Source organism: Cyprinus carpio, chromosome B1 (assembly GCF_018340385.1).
Source record: "Cyprinus carpio isolate SPL01 chromosome B1, ASM1834038v1, whole genome shotgun sequence".
Lineage (NCBI taxonomy): Eukaryota > Metazoa > Chordata > Actinopteri > Cypriniformes > Cyprinidae > Cyprinus > Cyprinus carpio.
The window spans coordinates 1,762,468-1,782,785 of NC_056597.1; the positions used below are offsets into that span (position 1 = coordinate 1,762,468).

General features: G+C 35.6%; 1 protein-coding gene across 1 annotated transcript in view; it reads left to right on the plus strand.

Annotated features, from left to right (window-relative positions):
- LOC109090057 (dynein axonemal heavy chain 6-like) overlaps positions 1-20,318 on the plus strand; it is a 73,708-nt gene that overhangs the window by 52,945 nt on the left and 445 nt on the right. Inside the window, 21 exon segments of the mRNA XM_042716173.1 lie at positions 684-809; positions 1,256-1,420; positions 3,015-3,082; positions 4,178-4,358; positions 5,842-6,021; positions 6,382-6,615; positions 7,544-7,679; positions 7,813-7,985; positions 8,480-8,670; positions 9,949-10,109; positions 10,954-11,042; positions 11,688-11,834; positions 13,095-13,233; positions 13,732-13,851; positions 15,080-15,201; positions 16,267-16,396; positions 16,500-16,627; positions 16,774-16,959; positions 18,685-18,757; positions 18,919-19,070; positions 19,959-20,181. Of these exon segments, the coding sequence (XP_042572107.1) occupies positions 684-809; positions 1,256-1,420; positions 3,015-3,082; positions 4,178-4,358; positions 5,842-6,021; positions 6,382-6,615; positions 7,544-7,679; positions 7,813-7,985; positions 8,480-8,670; positions 9,949-10,109; positions 10,954-11,042; positions 11,688-11,834; positions 13,095-13,233; positions 13,732-13,851; positions 15,080-15,201; positions 16,267-16,396; positions 16,500-16,627; positions 16,774-16,959; positions 18,685-18,757; positions 18,919-19,070; positions 19,959-20,181 (3,124 nt within the window).

The following is a 20,318-nucleotide window of genomic DNA, read 5'->3' on the forward strand; positions in this document are numbered from 1 at the left end:
AACTGAGAGAATTTGAAAGCTGAGACTGCGTTTTATATTAAAAGTACCAAAAGCACAAAGCTTATTACAATTATTGGGTGGGTGGCGCACCACAAATAGGCTAATGAATGTATTCGAATATGTGAAATATTATTTCTAAGCATACTGATCTTGCGAGTATATGGGATGATTTCTGCTAATAGTACCACATATATTCAAATCAGTTGCCAGGCCTCCGGAATTTCTCCTGGTGCCCCTTTGCATGTGCAATATAGGCTATTCTCTTAAAATATTATATTTAATTATCTTGTAATTGCTACAACTTAATTCTCATCATTTTGAATTTATTCTCAAAATTTTATGACTTTATTCCTGTATTGCTACAACTTTATTCTCGTAATTTTGACTTTATTCTTAAAATATTATGACTTTATTCTCATAGTCGTTTTTTTTGTTGTTGTTGTTGTTTTTTTTACATTACACTAAATTGCCATCATACATAGGCATGTAACTGTCATAATGAAAAAAAGCATGTGACAAAAAAGTAAACAAAAAAACTGATATTAATGGGTTATTCATGATGACGTACTCTCACATGTATTCAAGAATTAAGGAAATCTGTTATTACCTTTTTTTTTGTTTATGGTTATGCCACATTGGCTTTTTACAGTCATGCAATGCAGGATTTTACATTTTATATCCAGGCAAATCGTTGGATACGGTCTAAAGAGACAAAGAATGGTTTAAAGGTGATCAAGCTTACCGATGCAGGTTTCCTCCGTACACTTGAGAACGCCATCCGGCTGGGCATGCCTGTACTTCTGGAGGAGGTAAACTTTGACCCTTCTTTCACTTTTGAAATTTTGTAGTCAAATGTAAATACAAATACATTGCTGAAATAAGAATTTAAATATTTAAAATTACGGATTAGAGTTGATAGGAACTGAAAACTGATATCTGATTGACTTTGAATGGTTTATTTCAGTCTTAAATGAGTAATTCGATAGTGAGTATATTAGTTCTGACTCTTGCCAGATGTGATTTTCTGATGAATCTAGTTTCAGTCATGTTTGTTTTCACTGCTGACAACTGAGGCTTATAGTTTTCCCCTAGCATCTATTTTTAGATCAGTTTTAAGAACAAGGACCAGACATCTGTACCAAGAGACCATACCAAGAGATCTAACATAAAAATGAAACTGAATGTTGAATATTTATCATAACTGCAAAATGAACAAATATGATGCATTTCACTTATACAGTATTTGTGTTTACAGCTAAAAGAAACTCTGGACCCTGCTCTGGAGCCCATTCTTCTGAAGCAGACGTTTGTGTTAGGTGGCAGAACGTTGATCCGACTTGGAGATTCTGACATTGACTATGATAAAAACTTCCGATTCTACATGACCACCAAAATGGCCAATCCCCACTACCTCCCAGAGGTATGTGTATGAGTCTGAGCAAAAGATGCAAAAGGTGTTTTAAGAACGACACTCTTTACGATTATGACTGCGTCAAAAAGCATGGCAATATTTCTGAAGAAAAATTAAAAACAAAAAACTGAAAGTTAATCAAAGGCACCATCAAACACTTAGAAGGATTGTGTCCAAACAACACAACATTACTGCAGCAGAAGTGACAGCAAACCTCAATATTCACCCAGAAGACCATGTTTTCACAAAAACCGAAAACAGGGAACTTCACAACATCCATGAAAGAGCTGCAATTGCTAAAACTTTAATCACAGACACCAGTGCTAAAATGCGAAAATATAAAGTCATGATCATGAAACCTGGACAGTTGGAGCACCAAGATAAACTTCGATATCTGCCCTGGCCTTGTCAGTTCACCTGAATTGAATAATATCAAGCCACTGTGGGCAGTTCTTAAAGTAGAGTGAGAAACAGATTCCCATCTCCAATATCTCTGAAGCAAGCAGATGTTCTGCTATACAGCATTCTACTGGAGACTATTCAAAATTTTGCATATTAATATATTCTGAGAAGGTTGGAGTCTGTATTAAAAGCAAATTGTGGTAGTAAGAAATATCATCCATTTCCAAGGTGTTCACATGACTTTTTCCAACCCCAGTATGTGACTGATAATTCATTCTTCCCTGCAGATGTCTGACCCCCACAGTCTTTTTGTTACATGTAATTACTGTCAGTGTTTCATTAGCAGCTCGTTGTTAATTTATCCTTTCAGACTATTGTGCAAATGGCAGGGGGGATTTTAGAAGGCATTCTGGGATCAAGGTTGACACCTGTTTAAGGTCAACTAGATTTGGCACGGTAGCAAAGTGGACACGGCTGGCACCAGCCCTTCACATATCTGTTGTGGCAACACCTTGTGCACCAATCCCTCCCTGGCTCCATGCCATATCAACTCTCACTGCAATATTCTGGGGTAGATGCGGATCAGAGCCCACCTGCCAAGAGACAATGCCCTAGCAATCATAACAGACAAGGCCACGGGCAATAGTGCTTGCAGCAAGCAGAGAGCACACCACCAGATACGGTTGCCTGTCAAATGGGGATGTGCCGTTGTAAGCTCAAGCATTAGAGACAGGACAGACCTGTCATTTCAGCTTATATGAAGAGAGATGAGCTGTGCTGACAGACCAGTCTGGACTAAAGAAACATTCTCACAGACAGACAGCAAATACAAAGCACATAGGGCCAATCAAAGCACAAAGTGTGCCTCTAGAGGATTTTTAGAGAGGAAAGGTAGCATCTCTTATGGGATACATTTAGCAGATAATGCCAATCATTATTTACAAGCCCCTAAAGAATACATGTCTGTGCTATTTGGAATCACAGGTCAATTTTTGTTTTAATAATTCAAATTTGAAGGATTTTCTGCCTTTCTCAGAGCCACCAGTGTTATCTCGTTAATGTCTAAATGATGACAGGGTGAAGAAAACCAGAACAAGTTATTTATGTAGCTTGCTTTCAGTTAATGTTGATACTGTACAAGTTATGATATGACCCCTTTAAGCTACACGTCCATAATTGCTTTGTGTCTTATTTGTGCCAGGTGTGCATCAAAGTGACCATCATCAACTTCACTGTTACCAAGTCTGGACTGGAAGATCAAATCCTCAGGTAGTCCCGTGCTTTGAATATTCAGATTCAATTTAAAAACAAAAAGCAAACATGAGAAACATGATGTTGAGTTTAAAACTTTTTCAAATCTGCTATAAAGAAAAACACAAGTTAACATTTTGGCTGTGCTGGAAATTTTATCTTTTACCTAATTTGATGTTTCCAGTCAAAAATGCTTGTAAATCTCTCACAATGTTATATTGTCAACAAATCTTGGATTCAATGTTTTTGTGAAGTCTTTTTTGTTTCAATTATAACAGGTTTTATATCTCTTTTTGAAACTGGTTGGTCATAGGATTCTTTGATCTGAGCTTATGAACCTTATGAAGAAAGCGTTATTTGTGGATAATTTTGTCAATGTTCATTCAAAAACATAAGGCACATAATACTGAATCCAATATATGTTAATAATATAGCAAATTAAGAAATGTATAAGCAATTTGTTTTGTAGGCCGTTCATTTTTATGTGAAGTGTAACAAGGTGGGAAGTTGTTAAACCATGTGTGCGCAAAGTCAGTATGTTTTAGTCCAATGCAATAACTTGCAATTTTAGGAAAAAGAAAATTTAAGTCCTCCAGAAGTCTAAAATATTCACCTAGGAGACAGTAGCTGAATCAGAGGTGTTTATTTTTCTAAAAGCAAGGAGTGATGGAATAATGCATGTAAGAGTTGTAGGTTTCTGTCTTTGCTTTTTATATCACGGTCAATGGATATGAAAACCGTCATCCTCTGGCTCAAATCCTACATTGTCATAGACTTTATTATTGTTGTATTTTCTCATCTGTTCATCTATTGTCTGAACTATAAGACATATATTTGAGAAATACACTTTTACTTATTACTACCACCCATCGTAGGTGGTCCAATCACAGCTGGTCAACAAAGACACATTTCTATTTACAACATGCATCATATGCAAACACATTTCATTACAGTAGTTGACATTAGTTGACATAATTACATAATGTTGTCTAACATAAAATATTATTTGATATTTATGATGATTATTTGTTTAAATAATATACCTCTTGCCAATTACCACTGTGTAAAATTTTGATTGACTTGTTTTGATTGTTTAATTTTGTCTATACCCAGTGATGTAGTTCGCCTGGAGCGTCCTGACTTGGAAGAACAGAGAAGCCAGCTGATCGTTCGCATCAATGCAGACCGGAACCAGTTAAAAGCCATTGAGGACCGAATTCTCAAACTGCTCTTTACCTCTGAGGGCAACATCCTCGACAACGAGGAGCTTGTACAAACATTACAAGAGTCAAAGGTCAGTGGTTTGGGGTCAGAAGTTTAAAGAGAGGGCATAGTTATGTGTTTTTTACTGATCTATAGTAGTTTTAGTGTGAAGATGGCATTTAAATACTTAGTGAGCAGAGTAATAGACATCAGTAGGCCAGTAATTATTTATAAAAGCAGCAGCAGATGTTATTTTAACCTTTGTTTACCCTTAAGCAATATGAATTCATACACTACCGTTCAGTTTGGGGTTTGAAGTCTCTTATGCTCACCAAGGTTACATTTATTTGATGAAAATACTGTCAAAATTGTAATATTGTGAAATATTATTACAATGTAAAATACTGTTTAATAAACTGTTTTCTATTTTAATTGCTTAAAATATATCTTGTTTTAAAGTGAATTTTCAGCAGCCATTTGGTGCTCAGAAAACCTTTTGATTGAAAAACGGTTCTCTGACAAATGCAGTTCAAAAGAACAAAATTAATTTTTCTTCAATGTCACTTTTGATCAATTTAATGAATCATTCCTGAATAAAAGTATTGTTTTGTAATATAAGTTTTTATTACCAACATTCACTTAAAAATATATATATATATTGGAAAGGAATCTAACAAAACTGAAGTTAGCTCTGAAAAGGAGTTGCATCATTTGTTTGCAGAGCCACTTTGTTTGATAATTTATGTAATTCAATGACATTTATTTATTTTAAGTGTCCAGACTATTTTTGTTGCCACTGTTTATCTAATAATTGTCATTAAACCTTTTTTCTGCTATGCTAATGACTGCTGCATACAAAAAGGAGAGGTTTACTTCACAAACAATGCAAATGTCACAGTCAACTAAAAAGATTATGTGAACATTTGGCAATGAGGGCTGACACATTTTAATCTTTTTCTTCTGAGGATTTGTTATAGGATTTGGAAATGGAAAAACATTCCTCTTGTGTCACTATCACAAGCAATTCAGCATGAGCATTTGACCATATTTTTGAATAATTTCTGTAAAATTCTATAATGTGAAACTATAGAAAAAAGTACTTGATCTGCATAATTTCTTTAGTGAATCAGCTGCAAAACCAGAATAGATGCCGCTTACTAATAAATGGCACTTTCACTTGGTGGACACATAGTGTGTTTGTGCCAAATTTTAGTGAACAGAAGTTGTTTTTGGAGAATCAGATTGAAAGTAACTGTCAACCTTCCGCCGCCCACAGAGAGTAATGAAAGGCTGAATGGGAGGTACGGATAGATTGATAGATGAACGAAAATGATCTGTTTTAAAGGCAAAAACAGCTCTGTCTCTGTCTGACACCTCTGCTACAGTTTCATGTGTCTCTGCGACGCTGATACTGCTGTCAATGTGGACGGCTTTATAGCTCCTTTTGCATTTTAAGATGCTTTATAAACACATCAAGCTGTTGAGTCATTATATTTGTCTCTGTTTGGAGTATAACACTTACATTTGACATCAAGCTGATCTGCTGACAATTTATCCTCTTTTCTGTTGCACAGGTGACATCTCAGGCCATTAAATCTCGGCTGGTGGAGGCGGAGACGACAGAGGAGATGATCAACGCAGCCAGAGAGAAATATCGCCCAGTTGCCACACGTGGCTCCATCATGTACTTTGTCATTGCCAGCCTGTCTGAGATTGACCCCATGTACCAGTTCTCCCTAAAGTACTTTAAACAGGTAATTTCAATTTAGAGCAGACATTCTAGAATATTATTTCAGGATGTAATATAAAAAAAGAATTATTGATTAATTCATTAATTAAATTAAATAAAAAATAAACCCAGCTTTATTTTTCTTTACTTTTGTATATACAATACTATTTAAAAGTTTGGGATCTGAAGGATTTTTAAAATTCTTTTACTAACTGTCTTATGGTCACCGAAGCTGCATTTATTTGATCAAACATACAATAACAACAGTAATATTGTGAAATATTTACAGACCCCAGACTTTCCCCCAGACTCAAAGTGACTTTCAGTGCATTTAATGTATACGATTCATGCATTCCCTGAGAATTTCCTTGAAATGTCTTTGCAGTTGTTCAACAACACTATTGAGTCATCAGAGAAGCACAGAGATCTGAGCATGAGACTACAGATCCTGTTGGATCAGACTTTGCTGAGCGCCTACAAGAATGTGTCTCGTGGCCTTTTTGAGCAGCACAAGGCCATCTACAGCTTCATGCTGTGTGTGGAGATCATGATGCAGAGGGGAGAGATCTCCCAGCAGGAGTGGCAGTACTTTCTGCGAGGAGCTGGAGCAATGGAGAAGGTCAGGGAGGTTGAAAAGGCATATGTGATTGCAGAGAAAGAAAAAATACCTGTGTGTGTATGTGTGTGTGTGTGTGTGTGTGTGTGTGTGTGTGTGTGTGCATGCGTGCATGCGTGTGTGAGAGTACTTATGTATGTGAGTTCTTATTCTGATTCTATAGAAGGCAGTTATCCTTCTACAGGTCATGAATGGGATTTAATTGTGTTAATTGTTAGATTGTAGAGCTGTTTTTACATTTTTCCCTTTCCTCAGGGGCCTGTGGTCTCTGCCCCCATTAAAAAGGCATCTCTCTAATGACCCAAGCTGTTATTTTGTTTTACTGTGCTTTGAAGCAATATATTTTTGTGTGTATTTCAGTAAACTGAGTACAGTTCTGTTCTGTTACTAAGGAAAGCATCTCTGTTGCTATTGTTCATGGGTAATCCTAAATTTTAAACTTGATTCCAGTGCAATTAGGGACTTGAATGAAACTCAAATCGTGTGTCCTAAATTTTAAACTTGATTCCAGTGCAATTAGGGACTTGAATGAAACTCAAATCGTGTGAATAACCATTTATAAATTACATGAGAGGTTGCGTTAAGTAAAACATTTCTCATTTACCAAATTTTATAAACCTTGATGGTTATATTTTGTGTTCTGTTATTTATGAACCTCTCGGTATAGGATGTTAATATGGTTTAGAAATTATGGAAAAGAGGGAAATTTTCTGGGGAGAGAAATAAGAGAAGAAAAAAGTGTAATAATTCAATATGCTTTCTTGTAGGTAATTTTTTTGTGAAGTTTTATTAGTTGAGTGAACAAGTGTGTTAATCTCAATTCATGCTCTTTGATGGCTTCTGACATCAGTACGATGAAATATTACTTATGCAGCCTTATGCACAAACACACACACATTTTCTGATGATAACACTCCTGCTTCCTCTGCAGGAATTGCCAGAGAAGCCAGAAGTGCCATGGTTGTCTGATTTTGCCTGGGAGACTTGTTGTAATCTAGAAGACCGACTACCATGCTTTCATGGCATTAAAAAGGAGATCATATCCACACCTATATCTGTCAAACTGGGTATATTCTTCCTGTTTCATTAAAACATCACTGGCTCATACTTACACCGTTTCTTGAAAAGCATCAATCACAAAATGGAAATCGTACAGTAATTCTTATCTTAATGCTATTTTTCCTTGTCTCTTTTTCTCAGGGCAACTAGAGGTAACAATAAACCCCGAACAGTGGGATGGGTATGTTACTGACCTCCATCCTTTCTCAGAAGACATACCCTCTGAGAAACAACCACAGGTCAGAGGTCACTGGAATCAGCGACTTGGGGCCTTCCAGAAACTCATTCTCATCAAGAGTTTTATGGAGGAGAAGGTAAAAAAGAAAGAAAGCAAGAAAGAAATAAAGAAAGAAAGAAAGAAGGTTGACTTACTATGTAAGACTGCCAGAACTCACTATTCTGACTTTATTTCTTGCAATTCTGAGTAAAATTCACTGATTCTCAGATCAATTCAAACAGTTTTGAGTTAACATCTCACAGCTCTGACTTTTCAGCTGAATAAAAGTAGTAGTTGCAGAGTTGAAAAAAAAATGAATAAATGAATTAATAAATGAGTTGAGTGGTAGTTTATTGAATGCCTTTAAGCTTTTCAAATGACTCCCTAGCTGTTGTATTTTTCCTGTATTGTGCTTAATAGCAGACCAGCATATATGCTTTGATATTAAGAAGCTGTGATTTGTTTGTGTGTATGTGTTACGGTTTCTGTGTGTGTCAAGTTTCTTGTAAGTCTGCTTGAATTATGTATCGTTGTCAGCTGGTATGGCTTCATTGAAATGTATTTCAGGTCTCTTACTCTGTGTGTTTTCAGGTTGTGTTTGCAGTGACTGAGTTTGTTATCATTGGTCTGGGACAACAATTTGTGGAGAATCCCCCTGTGGATCTTGCAACCCTGTATGCAGACATGTCTCCTTCCATTCCCCTGGTCTTTATTCTAAGCACAGGCTCAGATCCAATGGGAGCGTTCCAGCGGTTTGCCAATGAGAGAGGATACCAAGATAGGTACTTGTACATGCATTGTGACATTTATACAGCGTTTTCTCACTCGCTTCCCAAATGTAACTCCCAGTTAAGTGGCACATGTAAGTACACACATACATGATTGAATACTCAAAGTTGTACATTAACTTCTGCTGAACATATTCATTCATATTGAATGTGTTATACATGTTTCAGGTAGCTACAAACAGATCTCCAAAAAAAAAAAAAAAAAAACTTCAATATGTGATATTTATGAAGATGGTTTCTTTGCTGCCCTGGTTCTCCTGCAAGAAAGGCTTACACTCTTCATATTTTGCTCAAAACCGGGGTACCACAGGGATCAGTGCTTGGACCTCTATTCTTCTTTTGCCTACACTTCACTTCTAGTTCAGATCCCATTCTTCTTTTAGCATTGCTGTGCTCATTACATTCAGCAGTACACATACAGTAATTTCCTCCTCCTATGTATGTGCCTTGCCGACATATCAAATTTGATCACCTCAGCGGTAATTGTGATGAGTTTTTCTTTCATTCAGCCATGACATCCCTCACCAAATCTCTTTCTCTCTCTCTCATTCAAAGGTCACATAGTTATTGCGTCCTAGTTTGTATCATGACCTGGTGTCATCCTGGGATGCTCTTATGGACCACATTACGATAGCAGTGGCCTTATTTAACTACTACTTTACTCATTTTCTCATCCATGTTGTCTGGAATTCTATTCTTGTTTGCTATACAGTATGTCTTCCATATTCCTAGAGTGGCTCCAAAATCCTTTTGCTCAAATGGTTTTTAACCCTCTGTAATGTTTTCATGTCACGCCTCTGCTCAGATCGTTTTCTGGCTGCCAGAATATGATAGAATTAAATTCAAGACACTGTTTCTAGCTCACACTGCTGCCAATTTCCTGTATTCCCATTACTTTCAGTCTTGCAAGTGAGCCTGGATGGTACTATCGGTTACTTCTGCTTGCCAACTATAAGAACAGTTGATTTATTAGTCATTCCAACAAAGCCACAAGAAACACATTTTCAAAAGGTTCACCTACTGTCAAGGACTTGTATTAGTTTTGGATAGCCAAAAATCCCTTTAAATACAAAGAGACTCTTTGAAAAGTAAAGTGTTTTTTTTTTTTTTTTTTTTCATGCATGTGTTTGTGTGTGTGTGTGTTTGTGTGTGTGTGTTAATATGTCATTTGGGCATGGGTGTATCTGAAATAATTGTAGTAACAATGATAGATCTGACAAACTTTGGCAAATCCAGTACATTTGCAATTATTTTGAGTTTCTTGTATTGCAGGGTGAAATCAATCTCGCTGGGTCAGGGTCAGGGGCCTATTGCGGAGAAGATGATAATGGAAGCTCTGAAGACTGGCAACTGGATCTTCCTGCAAAACTGTCACCTTGCTGTGTCCTGGATGCTGGCAATGGAAGAGCTCATCAAAACCTTCACTGAACCTGGTTAGTTTGTATGTGTGTATAAGTGAGGTCTTGCTTTGTAGCCTAGTCCTTTAAACTAGGGGTCTTCAGCAGGGACCCCTACAACCCCAAGAGAGTCATTCATTGTTTAATATCAATAAATTTTTTTTTTTGTGTTTTCGAAGTCTCTAATGCTCACCAAGTCTGCATTTATGTGATCCAAAATAAAACAGTAATATTTCATATACAAACAGTAGTAATATGAAATATAATCATCTTCTACATCTTCTTCATGTAGAACATATTTCACCACAACACAACATTTTTTGATGAAAATACAGTTCTAGAGAACAGCATTTGCTTGAAATAGGAAACACATTTTAAAAATGTAACTTTTGATTATTGATAAAATTAATTAATTGAAATTATTAAAATTATTGGTTTCTTTAAAAATGTATCTTGCCGACCGTAGCGTACCATATTTGTTTGATTGTCTCTCCTGCATTAAAATATTAAGGAAATGTAAAAAATAAAACCCCTGCTTAAAGAATTATTAATCCATCCAAATTTCATGCTTATTTTATTTATGACTTCTCCAGAACCTTGTCTCTGAAGCTGACACTGTTAGATCAGTATGGCATGCCAAATAAACATGTCAATTGAATGACTAGATTCACGAAAACTATTTTTGTATGTTTATATTTGTGTCTGTGTGCTTGTTTGTATGGTTCAGTGAAAATATTATTGTTCTGTTTTTAGACAGACTCACCTGTTTTGCACCTGCTTCTACCTTTTATTACAGAGTGTGTGTTTCACATGTGAATCCAATATAAAGCTATTTTGCTGTCCTGTTTTCTGTTGTCCTGTTCTTGTACGACCTTTGCAGACACTGTTATCCATGATGACTTCAGACTGTTCCTTAGCTCCATGCCTACCAATGTGTTTCCTGTCACTGTATTGCAAAACTCTGTCAAGGTAACACAGACACACACCTGCTTATACATACTTAAAAGCTTTAGAAACTTATAGTCATAAAGTTCTGTGAGTGCTCACAAACAAGTAGTGATTTTTCAGGAAAGCATTCACATTCACAACTTTATCTCATTTTTTATCTTTCGGGGAGGAAGACATACATCAGTATAGAGTGAAGCTTCACGCTTCAGTGGCATCCATATGGCGATGACATGCACATATTTTTACCTTTACACGTCATTCATCCTTCTAGCACTGGGATATGTCTGCATGTATATCAAATTAAAATTTTAGTCACACTAACACAGTCACACACTCCTGCAAAAAGAAGATAACACTTCACAAGGAGGAGCGCTTTCATATTTTATTCACTCTCAACCTAATACATTAACACCCCTGTGCTCACGTCCCTATCAATTAAACCCTAACTTTACCAAATCACTAGAACCAATAGTAGTTTATAATTGAATTATAATTATAATGAAAGTGCAGTGGCATAGATGTCTTTAAGCAGCCAGGCTTTTAGAGTTTGTGACTTAGTTTATGAATTTTAGCAGTTCTATTTTGTCTTTGGCTCTAATTTTTGTGTTGTTGTTAATATGCTTGTGTTGCCAGGGAACTAATGAGCCTTTGTTAATGTGATGGTAGGTTACTAACGAGCCCCCAAAGGGTCTCCGTGCCAATGTGAGACGCGCCTTTACTGAGATCAGCAGTATGTTCTTTGAGGAACACATCCTTGGCAGAAAATGGAGAAAGATCATTTTTGGAGTTTGTTTCTTCCACGCCATCATTCAGGTCAGAGCTCAAGGGTTGAAAATTCAGTGTGTAGCCAATAATGGGGGGTTCTATTCAGTTTGAAGCCTATAGAGATTATAAAGTTTAGAAACCTTATGGAAAGCCTTATGTTTTTCTTGCCATAAAATATGAGCAGGACTGGTGTGGAATGCTAATGCAGTTTAAATGATTAAATAAAATTGGATGGAGACATTGCAGCTTATACTGTATGGTAAATTTGTTTTGGGTTTACTTTATATTTGTTTCTGATTATTTCTTATGTGTATATGATTTAATATAAGAACAGCTTCAAACCACTTATTTAGTGGTAAAATTTACAGTAAAAGCTCTGATTCAAATATATCGTTCAAAAGTTTGGAACCTGTACTCCTTTTTTCAGGATTTTTTGTTGCATAAAAAGTTTAAAAAGCATTTATTCAAAATGTAAATATTTTCTAAAAATATTTTACTAATAGTTTTCACTATCACTTTACTTTTATTAGTTTAATACATCCCTGCTGAATAAAAGTATTAATTTCTTAACCCCAACCTTTGAACAGTAGTCTATATTGTTACAAAATATTTCTTTTTTAAATAAATGCTGTTATTTTTAACTTTTATTTTAAGCATATTATCTTTTGGAATTATATTGCAGGTCTGTGTTAACATTTTAATATGTTGATTTTTGTTCATATACTGTACATACTTTACTCATACACTATGGTTGCATTATTTTTGAAAGCATGTTATGCTTGCAAAGGCTGCATTATTTATTACAGCGAAAACAGTAATGTTGTGAAATATTATTTCAATTTAAAATAATTGTTTGCTATTTTAATATACTTTAAAATTTAATTTATTCCACTAAATGGCAAAGCAATTACTTGTGAAAATCATTCTCATATCTTGTTTCTGAGATCCTGACCCTCATTATTATCCATTTAATTATCAATGATCAGTGTATTATAAATGTATCAAAACCAAAAAAAAAAAAAAAAAATGGTTGTACTGCTTAATATATTTGTGTAATCTGTGATGGGAAGTTTTTTGTTTGTTTGTTTGTTTTTTTCCCAGGATTCTCTGATGAGTATAGCATTTATTTGATACAGAAATCATTTTAAAAATGTAACATTAATCTAGTTTGAAAAATTGGCCAATTATTTGCAGATTACTACATGTTCAAAAGAGCCTTACTAAATCACATCCTCTAAATCCTACCCTTATTTGTCTGTAAGGTTTTCTTTTTCTCGTATGTGTGTGTATGCTTTTATGTATTTATAGGAGAGGAAGAAATTTGGTCCTCTGGGCTGGAACATTCGTTATGAATTCAATGACAGTGACAGAGAGTGTGCTCTTCTCAACCTAAACCTCTACTGCCAGATAGGACATATACCCTGGGATGCTCTTATATACATCACAGGTATGTGTGTGTTTATTGCGGAAGTTTTTATAGCATCAGTTATTGATCCACACTTTAACACATTTCTCTCAGCTGTTTCTCTGTGAGTTTGCTTAAGAAATATATAATAAAGTATAAATAAAGTACTTTATTCATAAAGAAATAAAATATAAATATTAATGTGGTATGATTGAATTTTTCTCAACAACAACAAAAAAAAGTCTCTTTCACTAAAATTTCTAAAAGGTTTTCTAATTGTTAAGAATTCACTGGTCTAAGTAGGCATAATTTTACAGACCATCAGCTGGTGAAAATAAATGTTATTAAATTTGGTGCAGCTGGTGGCATGCGGAGACTATAAAAGAATGTTTCAGTAATGCTATTATGAGAGGCTTTGGGAAAGACTCATTAAGGAAGCTTCACAGTGTCAATCTGTCTCATTAATTCTTGGCAAGGTGTCAGTCAGTCATGCAGTGAAATGGGATGTGTTTATGTGTGTGTGTTTTATTATCTCTGTAGGTGAGATTACGTATGGAGGAAGGGTGACGGATGCCTGGGATCAGCGATGTTTGCGCACCATACTCAAGAGTTTCTTCTCCCCAGCCACATTAGAGGACAGCTATACCTACTCTAAATCAGGTGCACACATCTACTTAGCTAAATGGGGAATTCCATAGACTTCTTTTGTTTTTATATACAGTACAACTAGTATAGTACTATAACTCTAACACCAAACTTTTTGTTTCAACATTTTTACAATTTGAAAAAAAATAAAACTTCCCAAAAGAAAAATGAGACCACAAAAACAGTCATAAGGGACAATTTTTTTTTTAATTGAGATTTATACATCACCTGAAAGCTGAATAAATAAGCTTTGATGAATGGTTTGCTAAGATATGACAGTATTCGGGTGAAATCTGGAATCTGAGGGTGCAGAAAAATCAATAATATTACTAATCAAAATATTACTAATCAAAAATTAAGTTTTGATATATTTATGGTAGGAAATTTACAAAATATCTTCATGGAACATGATCTTTACTTAATATCCTAATGATTTTTGGCATAAAAAAATTAATAATTTTGACCCATACAAAGTATTGTTGGATATTGCTACAAATATAACCGTGCGACTTAAAATTGGTTTTATGGTCCAGGGTCACATATGCATATACACATGCTCACACTCACACTTATGATAAATAATATGGACACACATTTAGCTACACTCATCAAATACCAAATCTGGTATTCATACTTGCAAGTCATGTAAATTAAAGATGGAGTGTGTATTTTTCCCATGCTGAAATACTTTCTGCTGTCCCAGTTTTTATGTGCAGTTACAAATATAATCACAAGAAATCGTATGTTGACGTCACTGGTCACCTTTGCTAAAATTAGCTTTTTTATATGTTTAGATAAATGTTACTGGCTCGGTATTTACATTTTGATTCACTTAAAGGGTTACTCCAGCACAAATTGAAAGTTTTGTCATTAATCACTTACCCCCATGTCGTTCCAAACCGTAAAAGCTTTGTTTGTCTTCGGAACACAATTTAAGATATTTTGGATGAAAACCATGAGGCTTGTGACTGTCCCATAGACTGCCAAGTAAATTACACTCTCAAGATTCAGAAAAGTATGAAAAACATTGTCAGAATAGTCCATCTGGAGTCCTTTGGATACTGTTAATGGAAAGCCATTGAGGGTCAAGGAGCATGAGGGGTGGGGGGAGTGTTGTTGTTGTTTTTTATTGGAGATTTTGTTTAGTGCCACTTCTCTTCATTGCAGACTTTATTATATTGACACCAGATCATTACACACTTCACCTCTTCAAGTAATCAAGACATTCTTTTCTTTTGTGTAGGGATTTATTTTGCTCCTAATTCAGACAGCTTGACTGAATATAAGCAATATATTGAAGATCTGCCACTGATCGATGATCCAGAGGTCTTTGGCATGCATGAAAATGCTAACTTGGCCTTCCAGGTAATTCTCACCTCTTTAACCGCACACAGAATAACAAACTCAGCAAACTAGTCTTGTAAGTATGAGTATTTGTTCAAGTCCAGTATTTTAGAACTTATTCTGTACAATTTTGTGCTGTAACTTTATGCCATAAAAATTTGGTTACAGTAGGTTTTTGTCTAGTTCTCACAAACACAAGCCTGGTAAAAATACCAAGTATTTGACTAGTACTTATGTAAGCAATTGTTTAGTAGACTTTTTTAATCCAAATCTTTTTACAATAGCATATAATCCACACCACCACCCAAGTCAAAGCAAGTTCCACTGAGGACCAGCTACAGAAATCATAATACCCACTGTTATCACCACTGTGAAAATTCATTTACTCACTTTCATCTTGTTCCAAAACCCATAAGACATCCATTGACAGTCCACATAACCAAACTTTCATGCATCAAAGCATACTCCACAGAAGAAAAAAAAAAGATTTGGAACAACATGAATACCAAGAAATAATGATAGAATTTCCATTTTTAGGTGAACTGTCCCTTTCCACTTAATGCACCTAAAATGTTATTAAATAATATCAATCCACAAAATCTGTACAAATTTGTAATACAGCCTCATAAATCTCACTGTGTGAAACTGGTGAACTGGTATCCCAACTGGGCCCCCACAGAATCCAATTTGTTCATAATTGGCATATTTCGCAGCATTGACAATGTTATTAATAATTGATAAAAATTACATAGTTATTAAACTGAACTGAGTCAACACTGAACTGACTTGAGCTGAATAATGATGCTTTTGTTTCGTAAAGCACTTTACAGCTGAATTTGGATTTACCCCAGAAGTTTGCATCAATGATTCTGTTACTTTCCTGTTTAATACTGTAAAGCCTCTTTGAACCAATGTCTTTAAAGCACTATATAAATGAAGGTGACTTGACTTAAGCCATGTTTATTTCCAGTGTGACTGTCCTTTCTTTTTGTGCATTGAATGCATATTTAAGGAAAGATAAAGAGCACCTGCTACCTGACATACTGTATAACACACATGTGGGTCTTCTTTCCATCACTGAAACAGAGGCAGGAGACAATGACACTGATCAGCACCATTCTGGAAGTCCAGCCGCGCTCCTCTGCAGCAGGTGGAGGGAAGACCAATGATGAGGTGGTTCATGAGTTGGCTGACTCCATCTTAGCAAGAATTCCTGGTTAGTCTCAAAACCATGTTGCTCTTTGCACACAAGTCTATTGCCACTTCATTGTTTTATAATAAGTTTTTGGACCTGCCTGTGTGTGTGTGTATCTGAGCAGAGAAATTAGATATGGATGCAGCAGTGGAGAGTCTGTTCATGCAAGACTCAAATGGTAGAGTCAACTCTCTAACCACTGTGCTCGGACAGGAAGTAGACCGATTTAACTTCCTGCTGTGTGTACTTAAGGTAACAGAATTTTTGTTTTTTTTTTTTTTTTTTATTTTAAAATGATGAATTGTTTTGAGTTGATTGTAGTGAAAGGTTGAATTAGTGATCACACTAATCTCCCTGCTCTTGATTGTTTGTATTTGTGTGCTTGCATTTCTCTGCAGACTTCGCTGTGTACTCTTCAGAAGGCAATAGCGGGTCTAGTGGTGATGTCAGAAGAAATGGAGAAGATTTATAACAGTTTCCTGAATAACCAGGTTCCTGATCACTGGTCTAATTCTGCTTACCCATCTCTCAAACCCCTCGGCAGCTGGGTTAGAGACCTCACCCTGCGCACCGCATTTATAGAGGTATGTCTGTGGAGTCAAAATGAAGACACTAGTGTTTCCTATTAATTACCTAGACTGTGGAAGCTTGCTAATTTGTCCTGCCTGATTCATGATGAACTGAAAATATTTTACACTTCTCAAAACATAAAACATTTCTAATGTTGTGTTTTGCGCAGTTGCTTTGACAGCGCATTGGCAGTCAGACTACAATCAAAATCACCTATGGCTTAGTGCAATTATCATATCACAAATGCCTGCTATGTTGGTATATAATCTCAGATTGGCTCGGTTCACAGTAAATTGTTGTCCATGTTCAAATTGTTTGGCTTCTTACAGTGTGAGTGCACCGAGACTTTGAGTTCACTTTCAAGTCCAGGTTCAAGTCAGGGTTTTTTTTTTTTAAGTTTTAATTTGGTCACTAAAAGATGTCTGACAGAAAACAGATTGATGCATTTTACTTTACCACCATAGTCTCCCAAAATCCTGTAGGAAACACTGTGACACATGTAGTTTAAATATATTTTAAAAGCTTGCTTACTTAAAATTTCAGTGCATTTAAATCTTGAATATGTTATTCCAATCAGTAAATCCTGACTATAATAATCTTGTTGCTATTATTCCTAAAGCAAGGCATTAAAATAGTCTGTGGTTTAACACTCAAAAGCTTAGGCGCACACACACACACTTTTTTCCTCTGTATTCAGGAGGTTCACCCTCATTGTACATGGACAATGTAAAGGCCAGTGATGTATGAGTTGTGTGCTGTTAGTATTATAGTTCACAAATGGAGCTAGAGGGGCACACAGCCATTCCAAACAGCAAACAAAAAAGCTACATAAACAGCTACAGTTTCCTCACTGTATATACAGGCTTCACTGTCTGGCACGCACATAGAGTATGGTCATAGTTCTTTTGCACGGGTTGATGGGCACACCCAAACTGTTATCTCGGACCTGATGTGCTGTTCCTTGTGGCTGGTCTTAGTGCTCTGTTATATAACACACAGACACGCAGGATAAGCTCATGATAATATGGATGAATTGCAGAAGTATGCTGTTTCTGAAATAAAAAAAGGCTCAGAATATGTAACTGGGCTAGTTTAAATTTCAGCAGTGAAGTGAGAAGTTTCTTCTACATCAGCATGAATAGACTGAGGTACACTGCATAATATAAGCCCACCATCATGTATGAAAAATAAAAGTATTCTACCATGATATGGTGAAAATCAGGTTTAGGGAAGGTGGTGAAGAAGAACATACACCAGCACAATCCTCATTGACATTCTTGTCTCGTATCTTGTGAAGCAGCAAGTTTAAATTTTTGGAGGGTGAATGAGATTTGAGAGCTAAGCCACAAGGCAAGATTTCCACTGAATAAATAAAATTTCAGTTGTTTCTTATACAAAACTTTTTGGGGAAAATGAGGTGAACTTTTTTCTATACAGAGATTGTAGTACACTAATATAAGCATTTATTGTTTATCTGTTTGGAAATATCCAAATATTCTCCCCAGCAATGTGTTTAAGAGTGGGTAGTTGTGTCCACCAGCTATAACCTTCAACCCTTTAGTTACCGATTCTTTCATATGATCTGAATTATGATTTACCTTGAGCTAACTTCTTTCTCCTTTAGGTGGTAAAAGTTTAGTTTTTGCTTCTTTTTTTGTTTTATTTTTATTGACGTTTATTCTTCTTTTCATTTTTGAATTGAGAAGTAGTACCCATTGGTTGTATCTGTGTTTGAGCAGAGTTGGATCACAACAGGTCAGCCCAAGTCTTTTTGGATTTCTGGATTATTTTTTCCTCAAGGATTCCTCACAGGTAAGTAACACGTTTGCTTACTTGATCTAGCAAATGAAATAAAATCCTAACAAAATTTGGCCTTGCTAATATAGGAGAAATCCAAATGTTTAAAGTATTTTTCAAACTTTGTTGAAACACTTTTTTTTTTTCAATAAAGAGTTGGTTTATGTGTCTCATAGGTGCACTGCAGAACCATGCGCGCAAATACAACCTGCCCATTGATGAGCTGAATTTTCGTTTCAACATGGTACCAGTGTACAGAGACCAGACCCTTGTCTCTGAAGCTCTGAAAACCCTTGAGCCAGGGGAGGAACTTGACATGGACAAGGAGGTCAGGCCAGAAACGTGCAGGGATTTTTCAACATATTTTCTGATATGATTACAACAGATGGTTACATGATAAAGGGATTTAAGTTTTATTTACCCCTAAGGTTCACTTTTTTTTTTCACATCATAATTTATTTCTTCATGACCATTTTCCTCCTTGAATTACACTACCATTGAGGCATTTGGACTTGGCTTATGCTCACCAAGGTTGCATTTATTTGATCAAAAAAACAGTAAAAACAATATTGTAAATTATTATTACTATTTAAAATAACTGTTTTCTATTTTAATATATGTTCAAATGTAACGTATTCCTGTGATGGCAAAGCTGAATTTTCAATGGCTGTGACTCCATGTCACATGATACTTCAGAAATCATTTTAATATGCTAATTTGATACTCAAGAAACATTTGTGAAAACAGTTGTCTAGAAATCATGATGCATTTTTATTTGAAATCCATTTTTTTTTTTTTTCAGCATTATAAATATCTTTGGCTTTTGATAAATGTATTGCATCCTTGCTGAAAAAAAGTAAAATAGTACTTAAAGTAATGTAATCTTTGGTACTGTGCCTTTAAGACTCCAATGTAAACATCCTCTTCATGTGAAAATTGATGCTTCTAAAGATTTCATACTGTACTTCTCTACGAATGGGTGGGTCAGGTTTTAGGAATTAATATTATCTATTTATTTCAGATTGAGACGAGTCTAGAAGGTGCTTTTTGAACCGAGGAGAAAGATTTGTGTTGTGAAACCAAACTTTCATTGTTGTAAAGTTTTCCTTAGTTAATTATTTTATTTCAAAAGATCAAGGACAATGTTTATAATGGTATGGTTTTTAAAAAATCTGACACCATGAATGAAGTCAATACTTTGTGGTCTGCCTCATAGCTTCCCACCATGGAGGATGGTGTGTTGGTTCATGGGATGTTCATGGATGCTTGTCGCTGGGATGACACAAACATGGTTATTGAGGACGCGCTGTTGAGAGTGATGAACCCCATGCTGCCAGTGGTACATTTCGAACCTCAGCAAAACTATGTTCCTGAGCCCACCCTATACCACGCACCTCTGTACAAGACCTCCATTCGTGCTGGAACTCTGTCAACTACAGGTTAGTTTTTTACTTGTTCAGAACTTCATCCTGTGTCAAGTTTAAATAGTTATCCTGTTCCCATCACAGAGTAAAATAAAAAAGACTAATTGTAGCTTTAAACCTAACAATTGTAACTTTATTTCACATTTAAAAAT